At 40.6% G+C, this 23445-nt stretch overlaps 1 protein-coding gene across 2 annotated transcripts in view; it reads left to right on the top strand.

The window, feature by feature from the left end:
* The window catches only part of COL6A2 (collagen type VI alpha 2 chain), a 31876-nt gene extending 20177 nt beyond the window's left edge, over positions 1–11699 (top strand). For both annotated transcript variants that reach the window (XM_063430056.1, XM_063430057.1), the window contains 9 exons: positions 995–1030; positions 2317–2379; positions 2497–2559; positions 3397–3432; positions 4501–4546; positions 6149–6301; positions 6773–7225; positions 8288–8326; positions 10322–11699. In XM_063430056.1, coding sequence (XP_063286126.1) covers positions 995–1030; positions 2317–2379; positions 2497–2559; positions 3397–3432; positions 4501–4546; positions 6149–6301; positions 6773–7225; positions 8288–8326; positions 10322–10920 — 1488 coding nt within the window. In that variant the 3' untranslated portion in view covers positions 10921–11699. The remainder of the gene's footprint in view (positions 1–994; positions 1031–2316; positions 2380–2496; positions 2560–3396; positions 3433–4500; positions 4547–6148; positions 6302–6772; positions 7226–8287; positions 8327–10321) is intronic.
* Positions 11700–23445: the final 11746 nt, after the last annotated feature.

The raw sequence follows: 23445 nt of genomic DNA, 5'->3' as shown, positions 1-23445 counted from the left end.
GCTTTATGTTTGGTTCTTTAGTTTTGAGTTTGAGGAAAATGGGTCAGCTCTTGGTGTTGGGTAATTGATGTATGGTGGTTGCAGGACCAGTGCAAGGATTTCTGCCGCCCTAGGCAAAGATCAATTTTGCCGCCCCTGCAGATGCAGTCAACTGAACCGGGTTGTGGCATATGCAGTAAATTCTCACATTAGGGCAGATTTGTGTGAGTTGAAGTCACTTATAATATGTGGATATTAAGTAACCATTCCTACTAGACAGAAAAGATGAGACATGCCCTAGGTAAGTCATAGCTGGCCTATGGCAGATGCAAGGGAATGGAAATGTTCAGCTAATGCAGGTCGAAAAAACTAAAAATGCCAAAATATAACTTATTTGTAGTAAAGTGTAAACTGAAAATGTTATGGATATGTCTAGTTTGGAATGTAGCTTGTGAATTTGTAGTTATTTTAAGAACACTATGAGATCTAGAGATGTGATTGTACTATACTGATACAGAGTCAGACCTGAACTGTATGACATTTCTATTGTATGTGACTTTTGCTTAATCTTAAAGAAAAAAAGGAAACATGCATTTCTCAGCAGTGGTGCTGTCTTAGAGACCACAATTTATAAAAAAAAAAAAAATCAGAATAAGAAACAGTGCGCAAAAATCACCTATCTTGGCTAACAAATATGGGGATTCAGTTCCACCATATGGCCATATAGCCCACCACTACATCACAGTACCCCAATATCGGGGAGTCCTACACTAATTTTAACACGGGAAACAAATTAATAGTGATAGTGCTAAATGAACTAAAGTGTATTTAATTAATCTGTGGTAAGATCATTGTGAATACATACAATGCAAAATTATTTTACTAAAAACACAATTACAAAAATAGAATAAAAAATGTAAAATTTTAAGTGATAGTGCTTTGATGTATATAGTTACAATGCATATCATGTCTGCTCTATATCTGATATATAGTTGTGTTGTTTGTGTTGTTACAGGGAGATAAAGGTGAAAGTGGTCCACCAGGACCAAGGGTGAGTGGCACAAAATCACTGAGTATAAAATTAAACTAGGATGCTTAAGTGAAATGACCTACAGTCTGTACATTTTAAAACTTCGTACTTATTTTACTTCTGTTTTTTTATTCCATTCTTATGCACGTCAACTACAGTTTTTATTCCCTTTCATTCAGTAGTGTTTACTAAATACCAAATAGTTAATAAACCTAAGAGGGAAGCCATATTCCAAAACATAACATCATATTCCTTACAAATACCTATTAACCTGGTTCATTATTTAGGTACAATAATTGACTTCTTTGCTAATATTTCACTAGTCTGAAATACTTCATAATGCAGAATACTGTCTAATAATGTCTAATAAAAGAGTGAAAACCAAATACATGAAAGATCAAAATGGTGTAAACTGAACTAATTTTTTAGGGAATCCCTGAACAGCAATTAAAGGACCACTATAGGCACCCAGACCACTTCGGCTTAATGAAGTGGTCTGGGTGCCTGGTCCATCTAAGATTAGCCCTTTCTGCTGTAAACATAGCAGTTTCAGAGAAACTGCTATGTTTTACCTATGGGTTAATCCAGCCTCTAGTGGCTGTCTCATTGACAGCCGCTAGAGGCGCTTCCGCGCTCCTCTCGTGATTTTCACAATGGGAAGACGCCAGCATCCATAGGAAAGCATTGAGAATGCTTTCCTATGAGACTGGCTGAATGCGCGCGTGGCTCTTGCCACGAGGGAGCCCGGCGCTGGAAAAAAGGTAAGGGATAACCCCTTCCTCCCCCTTCAGCGCCACGGGAGTGGGACGGCACTATAGTGCCAGGAAAACTAGTTTGTTTTCCTGGCACTATAGTGGTCCTCTAATGGAATTTCTGTGTATTCCATGTGCCAAATAAATGTTGTTAATGATTTTTTTAACTGAATAGAATTTGCTATTGAAAACGTAAGTCGCTCCATTCTAGTGTTTTATTAGGTAGAATTTACAAACTGTAAACATGTGACTTGCTCATTTTTTTTAATTATGTTTATTTCAGTATATAACACAGACAGATTATAGCCAAGATGGATGCGAGGATGTAGATTTCCGTGTAGAAAATATTACATTCAAGAAGTGCTCACACTCAGTTTTTCTACATTTTAGACAGTCCACATTTTCTAAAATTAATATGCACATAGAACAGTTTTATTCAGTTCCACTGTCAGATTGTTACCCACATTTACACGCACAGCTACAATACTCTGCATGTATGTTTTACTTATATATTTCTTCTATTCCATGTACTCATGATTCTCACTGTTCTCCTAGGGTGGGAGAGGAGACTTTGGTTTGAAAGGAGGAGCTGGAACAAAGGGCGTACCAGGAGAGCCTGTGAGTATCACACAACCTGTGTTGGGTAAATACACAATTGCGACAACTTTTTAGAGTTTTGGGATTACTATATAAAATAAACTTTATTATTGACTTTTAATTTCTCTTTTATTGCAGGGAGACCCTGGCCCTGAAGGAGAACCAGGACCCCGAGGGCAATCTGGCGAACCTGGCTCTCCGGTATAGTGAACAATATTGTCCACGTTCAGTCAGATATGACATCCCAGCACAGTTCTTACTGTATAGAATGTAAATCTAGTAAATAAATAGGGAAGCGCAAAATTAAATACAGCCACAACACAAATATTGTGCAACACTTATATAAAATATGCATTTATTGTCACAAGCCCTTATAAGAAACATCACTAGTTAAAATGTACAAGGTTTAATTCAATCTCAAGGGGCTGATGGTTTTATATAGTTACCTAGGCTGAAAAGAGATATGCGCCCCTCAAGTTCAGCCTTTCTTACATCTCATGTTGAAGTTTGAAGCGCTTCCAATTTTTCAACAAACTAGAAAAAAAAATACTTCTTGACCTCAGAATGGCATTCAGATGTCTTCTTGGGTCAAGAAGCTATTACTCCACTAATTAAAAATTATATTCTGCAATATCATGCTTTTGCAAGTATTCATCCAATTGCAGTTTAAGCATCTGTACGGACTCTGATAAAACCACATCTTCAGGCAGAGAATTCCATATCCTTATTGTAGTTTTTATTGCATGGTTCATTATAGTCACCCTGTGTTTCATCTTCCGACTGGTACTCCTTCATGCAAAATATTATCTCCCTCTTATATAGGTATGCAGCATCATAGTGCAGTCTCACTTTCATATATACAGCATCATGCAGCACCCTCAGTTTCTAGATAAACTGTATAACAGTGTTTTGCTTTCTACGTACCATCTATTATAGTCTCACTCACACTGAATATATGATTCACATTGCTTTTTTTTACTCTCCACATATACTGTATCACAGTGCTCAGTAACATTTATTGCCTACTTCTTTTATTAGGGTGACATTGGCCCCTCCGGTGATCCCGGACTAACAGTAAGTATTCTTGCATTGTGCAATATTCATGTGACATGCTGTAAAGGTGTGACTTCTAAAAGGGAACATTTTAAGCAAGTAAGCCTGAATGTGTTTTTTCTTTATTTGCATTACAAAAACTATCAACAAAGTAATAACAAAGTAATAACAGGTAATGGTATAAAACAAATGTGTGTTTTATACTTGTGCATTTGGCGTGCCCAGCCAGGATGTGCCATATTATAGGACTATGAGAAGAACAATAAATTGTGTGAATTAATTAACACAACATCAGGTGTCCGGTGACGTGATGTGACAGGGCATGGCGTGGTGCATGGGAGGAAGTAGCATAACATTTAGGTTTGGAAGGCTGCAATTGCTATTGGACTTAATTATCTAATTAAAGGGACAGTGTAGGCACTATAACAGTGGCATCTTATTTAAGTGGTTATGGTACCTGAATTCTCTGGCACTGTCCCTCCAATCAATGTTAAACAATGTTTGAGCATTTTAACATTAAATGCGGGTTTTTCACCATCACAGCCCAGTCACCATAGGGGATATGGGTAAGAGGGGGATTAGCCATGCTAATTAGCCATGCCAATTCATACATGCAATGGTTGACTGTGATAGGCTAAGAGTAGACAGCTGACACTCGCAGCAGAACACCACCATCCATTGGTACTCAGGATAATGCTTCTTTATCCTCTAGATTGTAAACTGTTTGATCAGGGTCCTCATCAACCTATTGTTCCTGTAACCTTTTTGTTACATAAGTGTTTCATTTATTATTAAATGTCCCCCTTATAATATTGTAAAGCGCTGCGGAATAAGTAGATTCTATATAAATGCTAATGATAATAATAATAATTAGCCAGATCAGCATAGAATATACAGGGTACTGCTCAGGACTCTTGTTTAATGCTAAATCATTAAAAATGTTCTAATGCTGAATGGGAGGATGGTGCCAGGGTACTCTACACACTATAACCACTTCAGTGATATGGGAAATAACAAGAACCACAGATCAGTACATGAGTGAACACAGTATAGGAATATATATTACAGAAATTCTCTTTATTTTCCCAGGACTGTGATGTCATGACTTACGTCAGAGAGACATGTGGTTGCTGTGGTGAGTTTTCATGCCTAACAACAATATCGCATGGAGTATATAAAATGTAACCACCACTACACAATAAGGTGCAAAATAAAATGGGCACTCCCCTGAATGCCCCAAATAGACATATCTATACAAAAATCAGGATGCACATTCAAATATCTGCATATTATTAAATACTTTATTCAACAATACTCATGCAATTATATACAAAATAATTATTCAAACAGACAAAGTGCAAACAAGGCTAGGCACATATAACAAAGTCATTATCATAAATTCCACAAGCCTAATAGGACAGGACACAAGAGTTTTCACACATACAATATTTTGCTTGTATCATGATCTATTCAGAACTACAAAGCTGGACATACAGATGTATCATTACACAGTAAGCAAAGAACCATAGAAACATAGAATGTGACGGCAGATAAGAACCATTCAGCCCATCTAGTCTGCCCAATTTTGTAAAATACTTTCATTAGTCCATTAATGCAATTTTATGTTGCCTTCAGCAGTGCAACTTTTAAATAATCCCATTTCTCTTGGATTCCATTTAAATTGCTCCAGTCAGATAATGGATCCTTTACACATATTCTAATTTTAGAAAAGTCTGTTTTTCTAAAGTCTAAAACTTTTGTTTTTGTGTGGTGTGACTAAGTCACTGTTCTTATATTAGAACACACTGACTGATGATCACTGGATCCTACATTTTCACCTACAGTTAAATCTGATACCAAATATCCATTTGTTAACACTAAATCTAGTATGGCCTCTTTACGAGTTGGCTTCTCAACGACTTTGTAGATATGTACAAATTATGGAAATGCCACAATTTGGGGTTGCATTGACTACATTTCTTGTACCAGGCTGACTATCTGTACTATCGTACTATCTACCTGCATGGTTACATGAGCACAACATACTAGTACATTGGTCTTTTAAAGTAGGACACAAAGTAAAGAGTTGAAAGACACAGACATACCGGCTGCTAAATTAATTTCTCACGCTGATAGTTCAGATCTTAAATAAGAATTTGTGAAGAAAATAAATGTTATTAGCAAGCTTTAAGAGATGTACATCCTGTGTTACACTTACTGATCGCTATTTATACTTGAACATGAACTACGCATGACTGTAGCAATGATTTAATTATTGCTGTATACTCCAAGTAAGGGAGTTTTAATGCATTATGTTTATGTAATCATTTTAATGCAAATGTTTAATACACGCCCTCTAAAAATTATTAAAATTAGTCATTCAACTGCAATGTAAATGTCTGATCATTTCCTTACCTGTACTGTTTTGTTTTTGCTTGTTTGTTTTTTTGTTTTCTTTTGTCTTTTTTATGTAAGTAAACATTGAAAACTTGGTTAAGTCAATAGAACTGTGTACACGCCCCAGAATTTGCATTAGATATTTTAATTAATATTAGTCATCTCTCGCCGAAGAGTGGCCATGTAATAGTATGCAGAGCTCTGTTTGTTTTACCTAGATCACATTGATAGAATAATTGATACCTAATAGTTTTGGATCCTCTCTGGGTTTTCAACATTCCACCTGGTCTCACATGCAATCAGCTTGTACTTGATTTTTTTTTTACTGTGTCCCTTTCAGATTGTGAGAAACGTTGTGGGGCTGTGGACATCGTATTCATTATTGACAGCTCTGAGAGTATCGGATATACAAATTTCTCTCTGGAGAAAAACTTTGTCATCAATGTTGTAAGCAGGCTGGGAGCTATTGCTAAAGACCCGAACTCTGATACAGGTACTGCAATGATTGCAAGCCAGCATTATTCAAATGCAGCTTTAGTGGAGTACTTGGCAAAACTATCAAAATATACAAGCAATGCATATATTAAAAGCTGCATAAAAACAGGGTAAAATGGCTAGATGGAAAATATATTTTCTTTGTTTATTATTTTTATTTATTTATTTTTTGCCTACTGTTTGCTATACAGTGTAATTTACTGTTTGATTAATTCACATGCTATAATTTATATTGCACTGCAAGAGATCTAGATAATCTGCTTTCAAAGGTGTCTCTGTTAACCCATAGGCCTTAGCTCAAAGTAGTAGTGAAGAGTATTATTAATGGATTAAAGTAAATTATATATTGGTTACCTGACAATTAAATTAATGTCATTAGAAAATATGAATGGTCTTGAATTAATCTCTGGTAGTTGTTTTTCACATATGACCATAACATGTGCTGAACAAACCTTGTCATACTCTACAGGTGCCCGAGTTGGTGTGGTCCAGTACAGTCATGAAGGCACATTTGAGGCAATCCAACTGAACGATCCCCGTATTGATTCCTTGTCCAGCTTCAAGGAAGCAGTCAGACGCCTGGAATGGATAGCTGGAGGTACCTGGACTCCTTCTGCTCTTCAGTTTGCCTACAACAAGTTAATCAAAGAGACCAGACGTGACAAGGCCAAAGTATTCGCTGTCGTAATTACTGATGGACGTCATGACCCCAGAGACCCAGATGAACGTCTCCAGGTTCTATGTGGTGGAGATGTCGATGTCAATGCCATTGGTATTGGAGATATGTTCAACAAACAGGAAGAAGATGAGACTCTGACTTCCATTGCCTGCAACCAGGCACAGCGTGTGCAGAAGATGAAACACTTCTCTGAGTTGGTGGCAGATGAATTCATAGATAATATGGAGGAGCGACTGTGCCCAGGTACTAAATAGAAATAAAATGTGGTGAATCTCTTATTAATGTACAAACCATGGCTCATGAGTGTGTGAGAGAGAATTATAAGGTGGTTCTCCCACCATAGACAAATACCAGCTGGGACCTCCTTTTACTACTGTATTGATGAGATGTTGCCAATAACTACATTTATATAATATTCATAGTTACTGGATGACTCCAGCACAGAAACTTTACAAATCAGTCAGTCAACAGATCTGCTAAATAAATCATGACTATATATCTACTAAATAACAACTTACATGTTGTAAGTTAACCAATGCTAATTGTATTCATTTACAAAACACAATGCCCGGCCCCTCACACCTCACATGGTCTTCTCCAAGAGCTAGCTATGGGGGAGTACTTCTTTTCTATTCAATTCATAACCATGTACATTAATATACAGTGTATGTCTAGCTGTCATAGCAATGCCACGGTGCCCTATGAATACACACAGTACTGCTGAAATAATAACCTAACTGTGAATGCTATAGAGAGTTTATTCACTGCTGCTGTACTATTCACCTGAGCAAGTGCTTCACACGTTTTTACTAGAGTGAAGGAATGTGGAACTGTTGCATTTCTGATTTTACCAGTTAGTCAGTCTGTGTAGAAGAGGAATAAGTGGAAGGGGGACTGCAGAAATGTGCTCAGATGCAGTCACTATTTAATTCTACTATAGTTATACCTTAAAGCAGGGGTGCCCAAAAGGTAGATCCCCAGATGTTGTTAAACATCAAGACCCATGATGCTTTGCGTGCCTTTAGAATGTCTTTCAAATGACAAAGCATCATAGAAGCTGTGGTTTTAAAACATCTGGGGATCTACCTTTTGGGAAGCCCTGCCCTTTAACCTTTTTTTTTTTTTATTAATATATTAATTTATTTTTTTATATTAATATTTTTATTATTATATATTAATTATCTGGTAGGATGTTATCCCAAGTTCCCCTATGAATGATCGTCCTCTGGTTATATAGTGGAAGTCTCTTTTCCTTTCTCCATTGTAATTAATATCTGAATGATCTTTACAATTGTATTGTTTCAGATCCCCAGATTGTGTGTCCGGACCTGCCATGTCAGACAGGTAATTAAAAATACAGGCACAGGTGAGAAGTTGCCTCTCAGAGCTGACACTCTATCGAGGTTCAGTGTTAGGGTACTGAATTCTGAAAGAGGAGTACATTGTGTTGAGTATGCATGTGTATGAATGGGTCACTGTTAATCACTGCAAAACACGCCCCATGATGTCACCATCTCATGTACTGCTACATAAATCATCACTCGCTAACCCCTTTCAAACGCGCATGGTATGCATGGGAGGTATATGCAGCAGAAGACCTCTGTCTGCTATAGTTCAACTGACTTAGATATCTGAACAGTTTTTAATGTTATAATACCTTTTGTTTGGAAAACTTAATTACTGAGATTTTTATTTTATTACACCCATAACAGATAACAGAAATGCCTGTTTCTGCTTAAAATTTGATCAAATGATTTCCACATTGTAGAATTAACTGATGCTTGAAAAAAGCAGAATAATTTAATAAACAAAACTGTAGGACAAGACAATACAACTATAGATGGTCGAAAGGACTGGCTTTGTGACTTACAGTACGTACTGCAGAGCCCAGAGAACAGGTGACATAATTAATATTGAAAAAATAGCATTAAGTTAGTTGGTGACATCACATTACAGCTATCCTGCAGCATATGTGTTCTGGGAGACATGCCTGGGCGTAACGGGCTAGCAGAATTGTTTAAGGGGTGAGGGAACCCTGACCCTATCCTTCTGACACTCACTTGCAGGTGGGAGGGGACCCGAGGAGATCAGCTTTCCTATAAGCATTACCCAGGTTGCTGAATTCCTTGAGACCCGGAAAGCGAATCCCGAGACTCAAATGTACTCCCAGCTGGTTGCCACGATGGTTTATACGGCTGAGAAAGCCAAACTCTCAATTGGGAAGGAGAGGCAGAATTGGACCGATCTGTTTATCCATTCTTTTAAAATGATTCACACAGACATTACAGGGGATCCAGATGTGAAAATATGTTAACGAGCTGTCCCTAATTTAGCCAAAACAGTCTATGTCCTGGTTATGTGATCAATGGGACAAACCTCTCAAACATGCAAAATTGCTGCTACAAAATGAAGTCATGAATAACCACATATATAGAAGAGAGACTAGAAGTTGGCAGGGCCACAATATTAATAAATATATATATTGCTCAAATATAATTTATTGTATATCAGTATTGAGTATAGTGCCATTTATTAGCTGTGCTCATAAGGTGCTTATCTACAAAATAAATTATTTAATCAGTGAATCCTTGCCCATTCTTAATGCTGATATTACTCACATTATTAAGCTACAGCTTAATCAAAGCATCACGTGGTTTTGTTTGGGTAATGTTAGGGTCTAATTTTTTCCCTTCTCACCACAATTTGCTGCCTGACCCCACTGGCATTTCCGAAATCTAAAAATGCGGAGGAAAAAAATCTGTCCACTCATTTTTTTTAACCTCTCATTTTCACATCTTCCCCCAAAACATTTTTGCTTAATTTTTATTTATTTTTTAAATTACTGTCATTCACCAATAGACAGTAGGTTTGTATTTGGGTGACTTTCATACCCTGTAATTATAATGTATTACTGGAGATGGCTGTATTCTCTATGGCTTTGTGAAGATAATTGTTCTTGAACTATGGAAATCAACTGTATCGAGACATTTTCTGAAATGATTTTTTTCTTTTGGCATAATTTGTAGCAGCCAATCAACCTTCCTTGTATGGGGCACAATCATGATCTTTCATTACCTATAATAAATTCTGGCACAGCTGCTTTTCCTATAGCTTCACTAGTTTTGCCTGTTTCTGTTTCTCTTCTCTTCCATTTGCTCTTGATTACTATAATTATCATGTGTGTGTGTTTGTATTTAAATGTGTGATTGTGTTGGGTTATAGAATGTTAATGTGTTATACATCTCACTTGAGATATAGTCACTTGTATACAAAATATCTAGGTCTAGTTAGCTTGTAAATGAGCTGTATACATTGTATGTATACACCTCTCTCCTACAGAGCTTGCAGTTGCTCAGTGCACACAGCGTCCCGTGGACCTTGTCTTCATCTTGGATGCTTCAGAACGAATTGGCAAGCAAAACTTCCAGCACTCAGCAGCTTTCGTGGAAGAGGTGGGCCGCCAATTGTCACTTGCCCGCAGAAATGATGACCCAGCCAATGCTCGTGTGGCCCTGTTGCAGTATGGAGGAAAGGATGAGCAAGATGTAGTGTTTCCCCTGACCTTTAATCTGACAGAGATCTCAGAAGGGCTTGGACGTCTCAATTATTATGGCTCATCTTCCAACATTGGAGATGCCGTAATCTTCGCCATCAACAAGGTTCTAAAGAGTGACACTCGAGGTGCTCGACGGTATGCTGAGCCATCATTTGTCTTCATCACTGATGGAGTGACTGGACGTCAAGGATTAGAGGAAGCTGTTGGTTCCATGAGAAAGAATAATGTTGTTTCTACCTTGGTATCTGTGGGACCTGACCTAGACCATGAAGTTCTAACACAACTCAGCATGGGCGAGAGAGCAGCCATCTTTAAGGAAGATGACTACTCTAAGCTGAGCAAGAGTGCTTTTATGGACAGATTCATACGCTGGGTGTGCTAGACATGATTGAGAAAGTGGGAAAGACATATACATACAAAGGCGATCATAGACACAAACCTTAATATTTCAATAAGTGAGAATACTCCAGTTAGAAAAACTCTTACAATACTGAGCATGAGCTGATTAAACAAGGGATCTGAGGTGATCTCTGATAAGTAGGGCACAACAAGATTGGAGAGTCTTTTCTGAATGGACACATTTCTCCCTTCTTGAAAAACGTAATACAAAGGATCAAGGACACACAGGCAGACAAAAAAAAAGAGGGGACTCCTTTGACTGACACTGACATACTTATAGATTGGAACACACTTTTTAATGCATTAAGGTTGTATCTTTTTTGAAGTTTGAAGAAATTTTGATACATCTAACATGAACAGTGAATATTGCATACAATTACATACACACAGTCACACATCATAAGCACACACAAGTGTACAAACTCATTTTGTGTTTTTGAAATCTGTATCTTTGTTGTTTTTAGTATAATTACTAACGGATAAATCTTACAGTGTGACTCAAGCCATTAGGACATCTCTAAAAGTGTCACGTGGATTGTGTCACATTAATGGTGCTAAATGTAGACCATTCATGATTTCATGATTTCCTGCACATGTGGCAGGCAAAAGAGAGGGCAATGGAAGTTAGTGGAGATGATGGTACTTCGAAGAGAGGGAATTATATACACCAAAAGTGGCGAACAACAGAGCTACCTGTGCATTAGGCGACTTTCTGAAAAATCTCAGATCTGATGTAATGAAAATAAAAAAGCCCTCATGTCATATCCTGTTTCTGTCTTCATGTAACTCAATTTGCTTTAATGATTAATGATATATCAGTTCTTAATTTTAATAGAGAATCACACAATGACGTATGTTTTACTTAACAAAAACAATACATGAATAAATATTGGATTTACATAAATGTACAATAGATAGGCAAAGAGACAGAAACAAAGAGTGGATACCTACTCATGGATATACACACACAGAGCTGAAAAGGCATTGGTTGAGCCCAATCTGATATAATAATATCTACATGGTTCTGGAAAGAAAAACGACAAGATTTTGCAAAGTGAAAATACAGGTATAACAATATTGGTTCACAAGGTACATGTACAGAACCATTAACCCCTTAAGGACACATGACATGTGTGACATGTCATGATTCCCTTTTATTCAAGAAGTTTGGTCCTTAAGGGGTTAAAGATGTACAATCACATCCCAGGGCTTTTAATATTGTGGTTACATATCCCCTATGTTTAACAAATATGCATGTGGGAGGTGTAATAATACATTTAAATGTAGAAATTAGTGTTTACCCTGCATCATATTGCCTTCATCTTAGCTGGTGTTCCGCACACACAGAGCAGAAATTAATTATTTTTTTTTATTTCTCTTCCTGGGTTTCAATATGTGCCCTGTCTGTGTCTGGAATAAACTGGATTGTTGTTTAATTTGCTAAATCTTTTAATTACATATAAAATAAATCACAAAGAGTATCACGTGACAAAAAGTTAACACAAGCTATAGGTTATAATACAAGACAAGTCAAGGAACGGTTGCACCAAAGATAAAAAAAAAATGTTTCTATTGAAAAGAACAATAAAGCACAGGTTTTGTCTTCCCCTCTAGTTCCCCCCCCCCCTTAAGACGATCAAAACATAATCACCACTAAGAATACCGATCAAAGAGTACCTCCTATTACAGAGGGATGTGTATACCAGACATTGTCTTATAAACAAATACAATAATTTTCAAGCTGCTCAAAACACTAATGTGGAAATATCCTCTATTCCACGAGAACAACGTTTAAAAGTATAAGTGCGGTGTAAGTGACAAAGAACTTATACCAGTAAGTGGAGCGCTTTAACACATATAGCTTACCAAAATGGTCAAAATGATCTTTCATTCAATGATGGTGTGCAAGGTACATATCGAGAAAAAATATAAAGGGTACAATATAGTGCAGATGGTTTCAGGATAATAGTAACATATAACACAATTGGTGGTATCTTAAAAAATGGAACACTCACATTTAAAGGAGCCTGTATATGAGAACACTGGCTCCGTATTATGGCTTGTGTGCTTATTTGGGGTAGCACGGCCCGTCTCCTTCAATGTGGGGTATTCCTCAAAAGAAAAGAATGGGAGAAGCAGACCAATGTGTAGAAGGTGTTTGTAAAAAGCACAATATTTAAGAAATAAATGGTCCTGAGCCTGTGGGTCCCGGCTCTAGGAATAAAAGTATTGTGCCAATTTGAATGGGGATGGCACTACCCCTAGGAAGATATATTCCCTCACTCCCCCATCCTTCACTCCCCTAATATATAGGCTGCCCCCCATCCCTCACTCCCCTAATATATAGGCTGCCCCCCATCCCTCACTCCCCTAATATATAGGCTGCCCCCCATCCCTCACTCCCCTAATATTTAGGCTGCCCCCCATCCCTCACTCCCCTAATATATAGGCTGCCCCCCATCCCTCACTCCCCTAATATTTAGGCTGCCCCCCATCCCTCACTCCCCTAATATATAGGTTGCCCCCCATCCCTCACTTCCCTAATATATAGGCTATTTAAACCCCCCCATCCCATCCCTCACTTCCCTGGTCTGTAGGCTGTCTCTGTTGTCTGCATGTGTTGCTCCCCTGCGGTTTCAATCAGCAGAGAGAAGCAGGGATAGATGCAGCTTCCTGTCCCTGTCTCTCTCCATACACAGCCACCTACTGGCCGGCGCCGGTATTGCAATGTATTTTCAATTTCACACGAAAATCAGCAGAACAAGCTGAAAAATGCAGGGGGGGGGCAAGTGCCCCCCCATGTTACCCCCCCCCCCGCGGACGCCCATGCTCACATATATATTATTCTTATTATTATAGCCAAATTTACCACCCTAACTCCTCCCACAGTGTTTACACTACATAGACAGTAATATACCGAAACGTGCGGATTGTTCCCAATTGGATTGCTATTACTTTGTGGAACGTTTCGCCGAATGGTCCACGGAATATCGTCGTTCTTGTGGTGAAATTGGTCCCATAGGAATGTATGGCAAAATGTTCAAAACTAGAGTGGGAGCTGGCAAAAGCTGAAAAATCAGGACATGATTTCAAAACTGCAACCACTCCCTCATTTTCAAGCCCACCTACACAAATCTTATATCAAAATGTTCAGCTATCCCTGATGTCACTGAACATGTCCACGGCTAAGCCATAGTCCTGATAGTTTTCACAATATGACCATTTGTTTGCAACTCATGCCGTCCATTGACATTCATTGAAACTCCACTCTAGCCAGCTCAAATTTGAAGGGTAATTTCTAAACTGCGACTGTGCCTTCATTGTTAATATTTCAGAAACACACTATGCATCAAAATGTAGGTCTGGGTCTTGTGATTCTCACAATATAAAGCTCTTCGCTGTAGGATGTATAGTTTTTAAAATATGACCGTTTGAAGATGGCAACCGCCAAAATACCCTGACCTGTGCCAGGCTGGAGCAGCAAGTGATGTCATAGACAGGGCCTTTTGTACACCTGCTAATGTTTTTATAAATGTATGTTTTAATGTAACTGTGAAGCACTTTGGGCAACAACGTTGCAATTAAATGTGCTATATGAATAAATAACAACAGTTACTCCGCCCACTCCAGTTGTAGACTACTGGTGGAGGCAAGAACACTTCACACAATTTCCACAGAAATGGTAGCTTTTCTAGTTTTATAGATTGTAATGTTTTAACCCCTTAAGGACCAAACTTCTGGAATAAAAGGGAATCATGACGTGTCAGACATGTCGTGTGTCCTTAAGGGGTTAATCTAAATAAATTTTATTTTCAACGAAATTAAATGCTTTTTCTGTGGACTCCAGATCCAGTTGTTCCAGCAACCTAAGAAGGGGTTGCGTCCCCTATTTGACACTCAAGCTGTTACACTTAGAGCCAAGTTTCCAGGCTCTAATACTGAAGGAAAATCAAGATATATCATGTAGAGGGTTTGTGACCCCTAATACACGCCTGTCAGAGTGATCTGAACCTGTCCCAACAAGGCTCAGAACCATGTGAGTGAACCCAATTATCAAATTACCCTACACTACTCCTTATACTACACCATATTTGCTATTTTCCCCCTCAGGTTTCATACAAGCTCCAGGGGGGTGAGTTATATTATTTCTAACGCGCCACCTCTTCGCTTGGGGCTGGGTTTTTATACCACACAGTTGAACACAATTTCTAAAAAATACTTAATAGCTACATGTCACCCCTTCCCTATTCTAGGACTGACAGCTACCAGTCCCATCATGGCCGCCGTCACTGCGGCTATTCACAACACAGCAGCCAGACATCACAATATACGTGCTAACGCACGCCCTTCCCCATTACAGCCATCCATCACATTAGGGAAACGCCAGCCGCCATTCACAATATGGCGCTGTTCCGGGCGCCATCTAATGATGCCCCACACTTACTATTATGTGTGCCGACATCGTCATAGACATTCCGGAGCACACCACAATGCCCCCTGTAATGGCCAACCACGGCTGTAACTTAAGCTCCAAATGCCACTCCCAATACGACCGGCATTTACGACCCCCAACCACAATATGGCTGCCGCCTAATATATCATCCATGCCGCCATAGAAGTTCCCAATGCCACTCCTAATATAGCCACCGGCATATACAGCCGCCAACCAAAATATTGCCGCCGTCTAATATATTACCCATGCTGTCATGTGACTCTACTTATTTTACTTATACTAGCCTCTAAGTCCTTCATTTTTAACTTATTTTATTACAAAAAGCATTTAATTTAAGTACTATATTTGAAAATATGTATTTCTTTCTTCTTTTATGTCAACTATGTACATATTAATTTTTAATTTGCAAACCTAATTTTGGCGCAAATTTCAACCATTTTAGCCCTATATAAACTACACCCAGTCAATGGCTGGCTGTGTATACTATGAGCTACAGTCCAACAATAGTCATAAGGCTATGGTTCTTTTTTTAAAACCTAAAACCCCTACGGTTTAGACACCCAATTTGATATGCTAAGCATTGATAATCTGAAGAGATATCTTTCCATTTAGAAAAGGCTTGTGAAGTTGAGGTAATTACTGAAATTTCTTTGACAGTACATATAAACTCCTCCTAGTAACTGAAACGGAAACTTTAGAATGATTCACAATCATCGCAGCCAATATTCTAAAAATACTCTGTGAGCTTCTGATCAACTCCCAACATCCACAACCCAAGCCCTTTCATTTATTAATTCTGGCAAACTAGAGCAGTAAAATTAAAAAGCCATGTAAGGTAGGTCAGAGCCACAAATCTCTTCTGCAGATCTACCTAACCAGACTGATTTAAATATCAGGGTATGCAGCAATACATAAATTAATCTCCATCTGTTCTCTTTTCACCATTAATTATACCCTTTCTAACACCATCTCTTTCCTCCTCTATAAGTTCTCCAACTTCCAAGGCCTTTTTTTTCTTTAGTCCCTTTCTTCTACTAGTCCTGTATTCCCTCAAAAGCTCCTCCTTTTCCTAGATCTATTTAAAAAAAACAAAAAAAAAACCATTCTGTGTTTATTAGGTTAATTGTTTTGGCATAGAGTCAATCATTACAGAAAGGAAGCATTACACGGATAGATATACATTAGGGATGTGCATGTGGAAAATTTTCAGTTCAGCATTCTGAAATTCGGGACTTCGGCATTTCGGAACTTCAGGACTTCGGCACTTCGGTTTGGTTCGGCGCTTCGGAACTTCGGCAACTTCGGCACTTCAGCACTTAGGAATTTTGGAACTTCAGGACTTCGGCACTTTGGGACTTATCTTGCAGCCACTTAGAAGATAACTCCCTCATTCCCACGGTATTAGTGAGTTATCTACCAAATGGCTGAAAGACCTAAATTGGTCTTTCAGCCACATTTACTAATACTAAGTACAAATTACTTAGTATCAGTACATTTCGACCCTACTCGCTATACTGCGAGTAGGGGCATGTCTATTAAACAGTGAGCAGCCCCCCCCCCCACAGCCCCCACCCCTGAGCGGCGGGTGAGGGCCCTAAAGTAAACTAATAGGGGAGACCTATTGTCCTCCCCCACGGCCCCCATCCATGTGCGGCGGGTGGGGGCCCTAAATATCAATAAGGGGGGGACCTATTGTCCTACCCCCAGCCCCCACCCCTAAGCGGTGGGTGGGGGCTCTAAATACTAATAAGAGGGGGGACCTATTGTCCTACCCCCAGCCCCACCCCTGAGCAGTGGGTGGGGGTCCTAAATTAGAATAAGGGGGGACCTGTTGTCCTCCTCCCCTGGTCCCCACCCCAAAGTGGTGGGTGGGGGCTCTAAATACTAATAAGAGGTTGGACCTATTGTCCTCCCCCCTGGCCCCACCCCTGAGCGGCGGGTGGGGGCCCTAAATATCAATAAGGGGGGGACCTATTGTCCTACCCCCAGCCCCCACCCCTAAGCGGTGGGTGGGGGCTCTAAATACTAATAAGAGGGGGGACCTATTGTCCTACCCCCAGCCCCACCCCTGAGCAGTGGGTGGGGGTCCTAAATTAGAATAAGGGGGGACCTGTTGTCCTCCTCCCCTGGTCCCCACCCCTAAGTGGTGGGTGGGGGCTCTAAATACTAATAAGAGGTTGGACCTATTGTCCTCCCCCCTGGCCCCACCCCTGAGCGGCGGGTGGGGGCCCTAAATATCAATAAGGGGGGACCTATTGTCCTCCCCCCGGCCCCCACCCCTGAGCGGCGGATGAGGGCCCTAAATAAAAAAGTAACCCCCCCAAACCCCTAGTCACCCCCTCCCCCAAAAAATAACACCTTCCTACCCCCCTCACCCTAAAAATAATGAGGGGGGATCATAAACTAGATACCTGTAAAAAAAAAAAAATTATAATTTGATGTCTTCTTTTTTCTAAAATCTTCTTTTTTTCAGCCCCAAAAAGGGTAAAATAAAAAGCCATAATAACCGACGCACTTTGAATTTTTTTTAATTTTCTTTTACAGGTATCTAGTTTATGGTCCCCCTCATTATTTTTACGGTGAGGGGGGTAGGTAGGGGTTATTGTTTTTGGGAGGGGGTGACTAGGGGTTTGGGGACTTATTCTAATTTATGGCCCCAACCCGCTGCTCAGGCGTGGGGACTGGGTGGGAGGAAAATAGGTCCCCCCCTTATTGATATTTAGTGCCCCCACCCTCCGCTGAGGGGTGAGGGCCAGGTGGGAGGACAATAGGTCCCCCCTTATTATAATTTAGTTCCCCCACCCACCACTCAGGGGTGGGGGCCAGGAGGGAGGACAATAGGTCCCCCTTTATTCTAATTTAGGGCCCCCACCCACCGCTCAGGGGTGGGGTCCGGGGGGAGGACAATAGGCCCCCCTTATTGGTATTTAGGGCTCACACCCACTACTCAGGGGTGGGGGCCGGGGGGGGACAATAGGTCCCCCCCCTTATTCTAATTTGACACTTTGGAACTTCGGCAACTTTGGAACTTCGACATTTCGGAAATTCTGCAATTTCAGAACTTCGGGACTTTGACTATTCAGCACTTCGGCAATTCAGCTATTCGGACATTCGGATTTATCCGAATGTCCGAATTGCCAGAAATTCGTCCGAATTATGAATTCGGAACGAAACGAATTGCACATGTCTAATATACATGAATTTGTAACACGAGTGACCAGGCATTCAGGTTACATTAGATTGTTTGTGATACTTTATACACATGTATACATTTTGCCAATACATTCTAAGGCTGTTATGATTGTGGCTCGTGTTGTTCGAGTGGGTTTTGTTTAGGGCAGGGTGTTATCCGTGTGCGTATCCGGCTGCCACTTCAGTCTATTTGTGGCTCTATGGTTTTTATTATCGGGAGTCAGAATGTGATGAACACAGTTTAACATAATTTAACAAAGACATTAATTGAACTATAAAAATAAAAATAAAATAAAAGGAAAAGATATACCATGATAGTGGCCCAAGGTAATGGGTTTAGGGAGCTTCTCTGTTGGCTGATGTGTAGATCGGCTCGCTAGAATTGGTTCCCTGTTGTAAGCCAAGGTGTTTAGTTCTGAGACAGTTTGGTGCCTATCTGGTATGGACGAGGGGAGAGAGGAAATGGGAGTGCCTTAAGGCTTTCGGAGCTTGTAGGACTCTAGCCCAGGGGCCAGTGGCAGTGACCTGGGCCAAAGTCTTTGGGTGTCTTCATTGGGTGAGTATCACTTGTTTTCAGTCTGCTGTGTTGAGGGCTTGGTCTCCCTCCTAGCTGGGTGGTGGGTTCCTTTTTGTACAATCCTGTCCCGCGACTGTTCGGTGCACTCTGCCAGGTTTTACTGGGTAAATGGTGGCAGACTAGCTAATGTGGAAAGGGGGTAGAGGACGTGGTTGTTATAGAGGTGGAAGAATGGGTAGTTCATTGGTCTCTCCCTTCCTCCCCCCCCCCCCCCCCCCCCCGTGTGTGGGTATTGTGTCAGCTGAGGATGTGGGGAGATACCAATAAGTGTGTTGTGGTTATCAGGTTTGAATGTTTCTAGTTGAGACTCGGCTCGTTGAGCCATGTTTCTCAAATTTTGTAAAAGTGGTGAGATGTTTCGTGTATTAATGCTGAGATCATGTCTATTTCCATTGCTTGCTTTGTTTTGCGAATGACTGTCTGTAGTGTCGGTATGTTCGGTGAGCCCCAGAGCTCGGCTATAGCTCTTCTCGTTGTCGTGGCTGTTCTATTAGTCAACTTGTTTTGGGCTCTGGTTAAGGAGTCCCATTGTTTGGAGAGGAGCCAAATCCACGGGTCTAGTGGGATGGTTGTTTGTAGGAGGTCCGAACCAGCTTAGCGACCTCTGCCCACAGTGGGGTCAGTTTGGGGCAGTGCCATCAGAGGTGGATATATGTTCCGCTGTGCCCACATTGTTTCCAACAGAGGTCAGAGTCCGACCTTCCCATTCGGTATAGTCGTATAGGTGTTAAGTACCATTGGAGCATGGTCTTGTAGGCCTGCTCCTTATGATTCATGCATATAGAGATAAAAGCTGTAGCTTCACAGATATCCTGCCAATCAGATGCTTCATACAGACGTCCTAGGTCTCTCTCCCAGGCCACCACATGAAGTCGTATTCTTCATAGTGAGCAAATTCTTTGAGTGTCATGACCAGGGGAAATGCCCTATTGTGCAGAATAGGGGTCATAGGTGTGGGTTTATTGATGATGGGGAATTTCTTGGTGATTTTGTTCCATGCGTCTATAGAGTTGGTGAGTGGTGGGGGTGTGAGGGGTGGCAGGGGGCGTGATTTCCTTGGCACCCAGATGTAAAGAGATGGGAAGCCGAAGCTGAAAAGATTGTATTCTAGATCTTCCCATCTTTTGGTTCCTATAGGGGTGTGCAGATTTTGAATTTGTGTGAGCATGATAGTAATATTGAAATTGAGGCATGCCATGTCCCCTTAATCTGTTGGGGATGTACATGGTTGTTGTTGGCCCAATTTATCATCTAGTTTTTGGAGGTATTTGAAGTCTGGTGTTGGGATTGGGATGTGGAGGGTTTGGAATAGGTAGAGGAAGCGGGGCAGTAGGTTTATCTTGACCGATGCTAAGTGTCCCAGCCATGACAGAGACAACTCCTGCCATCTGGTGAGGTCATCTGTGGCTCGTCTCAGCATTGGGGTATAGTTAAGTGTGTATGTTTGGTGTAGTTCTGCTGGTAGGTTAATGCCCAAGTATGGTATGTGGGAAGTTTTATAGCGGAAGGCGTATGTGTTGCCCAGTGTGATTTTGTATTCCGGTGTAATGTTCAATCTAAATTTAGTCTGTACCCTGAAACTCCAGAGTATTCATTCAGGAGATGTAGTAGTGGTGGTAGGGAGGTTAGTGGGTTGGTAATTGTCAGTAGGAGATCGTCGGCGTGGGCTGCCACTTTGTATGATTTTGATCGGACTGGATTAGTGATTTGGATTAGTGGCTCCAATGAAACAGCAAAAAGGATGGGGGAGAGTGAGCATCCCTGCCGCTTTCCATTGTGAACAAATTTCCTCGGTCAATCCCCCACCCCACACTTTTCCTCTTCTGCATTTCACCTTTTCAGAAACAGCCCCTTCCTTTATTAGCAAGCTCATCCTTTCATCAGCTCCCTTTTAGGAACTCACCTTACTTGTGCACCTTCTCTCACACCCTTTCTCACCTGCAGCAGACAGAACTTCCAATGTCCAAGGCATTTTTTTTCTTTAGCCGTTTTCTTCCACCAGTCCTGTACTCCCTCATAATCTCCTCCTTTTCCTACATCTATTCCTAAATTCCTCCATAAGGATCTCTATTCCCTTCTAAATGCATCTGTATGGATAAATTTCATCTCTCAACCCCCCTCCCCCCACTTTCTTTCTTCTGCATTTCTCCTGAGCAACAGCCCGCTCCTTTCTTAGCAAGCTCGCCCTACTTCCATCATCTCCTTTTTAGTAAATGGACTTGCCTTACTTACCTGTGCCTTTTCTCACACCCTTTCTCACTTGAAGACAGAACTAATGTTGTACAGTATAAGAGAGACAGAAAGCCATATCAGCTTCAACTAGGTCTGGCTAGTCATGGCTCACAGAGACAGTCTGCCAGTAAGGTCTTGGCCATGCATCACTGCTAGAGGGAGCAGAAATGCAGTTCTGTACTTGTTTTGGACAATGAAATCATTAAATAGACATTATAGTGTTGGGGATACAAACGTATTCCTAACTTTATAGGAACTATTCTATATTCTCCTACTAGCTGCATAGGTGTCCTTCTAGCTTCTATTAGCCGCATAGGTGCCTTAAATTAAAAAGCCTTTTTACTTAACATTTAGTTCTCACAGCACTACTCTCCTTGCTAGTGGTCCCATCTCATCATCAGTCTTGATCTCCCCTAATCCAATGTTCTCCATAGCTGAGCATTGGAAGGTTAGAGTACATGCATGGCAAATCACCATGCTGCTGTTCTAGGAGCAGAATTTGATTGAGAGCCAAATTTGGCTCGGTTCTCCCTCTCAACTTTATTGATTGCTGGAGATGCTGCTGACAGGCCGAACAATCCAATCATGTCGTGATTTTGAGGCAATAATAATAATATATACAATTGTCTGGATATAGAACCCTCAAACAAGCTCAGTCTGCTTTGACAAGACTTCTGACATCATCTTTGACTTCAGCCAACACACACTGGATGCCCCAAAAGACAGACCTGTATATTGTCCTGTCTTCAAGAGCTATCATTGATTAACAGCATCAGCGGACAGATCATTTCCTAAATATTTGTATACACATTTACTAACGGACATCTCATTGGGTCAGGAGTTAAGTATATAGGTTGAAGTAGACAAATATGGAGGTAATGTCTAGCACAGCACAATTTTTAAACTTTACCAGCTACCACTGGGTAGTCCAAATCTTCTACATGCTGGATGTGTTTACATTAAAAGCTCAGCACATCTCAGGCGGATAATGAAAATGTAGGGGGGCAAACATCATCTCCTGCTCAGTTATAATACAGGATATGTGGGGAACCCAGCTAGTGCCTGTAGATTTTACATCAATGGGTAAGGTTTCGAAAGTGGCTTAAAAGATTCCTACACCTACTGAACTGAAGATAAAAAAACAGACTATAATAAATTAACTTTTGGGGTTAGGACACACATTTTGAACACATGGGCTCTGTTTACATAAATGGTTCATAAAAAGATATGCAGATATCTCTATATTTATTATCCCATTCCCCAATTATGGTAATTTTTACTGGATTGGTTCCCACTATTTCAGCCCTCATTCTCATTTGAAGGAAACCAGTAGAATTGGAACACTGCTACAAGAATTTGATTCCATTCAGCAACCAGAGAAATTAGGTTGGACCCTTGTGATGGGCCATGGGGCATTGCTACATTTCATTTCATCATAAACATTTTACAGTGTGGTCAGGGCTTGATGCAGGCTAATTTGCCTGCATCTTGATAAACCATTTCTGTATCAACATCAGTTCAGATTCATTGGAATGCTGAAAGGTGAAATGTCCTTCACAAAATTGAAAGCATTGGAATGCCTAGACTGTAGATTGTGTGGGGTTATGTGTGTAATATTAATAATTTTAATGTAGAATTATAAAACAGACACAGGTGCACACACACAGGTAGGCAAACAGTGACATGCACAGGCAAGCATGAACACAAAGACAGGCATATACAGGCACTCATATATATGGGCAGGTGAACACAGACAGGATACACAGACACAGGCATACAAAGACATGCACACAGATGCAAGTACACTCAAAAAGTGTATTCCCCCTGGCTTATCGTGGGCCAGGAAGAAGGGAATGTGTACCCTGTTTGACATGTGATCCAGTGGACGATTCCCCGTTTGTGCACCTAGGACAGCAATGCTCTGATGAGCTAGCAAGAGCCAGATAGCACACACTGGACTCCCTCCACCCCTAGCGTAATACAGGTCTAGCTGATGAGGGGTCCACAGATCTTAAATCTACAGTGCTCAAGTATCTTGGTCCCAGCATGGGCCA

The sequence above is a fragment of the Pelobates fuscus genome, chromosome 8 (assembly GCF_036172605.1).
Source record: "Pelobates fuscus isolate aPelFus1 chromosome 8, aPelFus1.pri, whole genome shotgun sequence".
NCBI classification, from domain to species: Eukaryota; Metazoa; Chordata; class Amphibia; order Anura; family Pelobatidae; genus Pelobates; species Pelobates fuscus.
The sequence above is the reverse complement of the archived record's forward strand: the minus strand, read 5'-3'. Positions and strand labels throughout refer to the sequence as shown.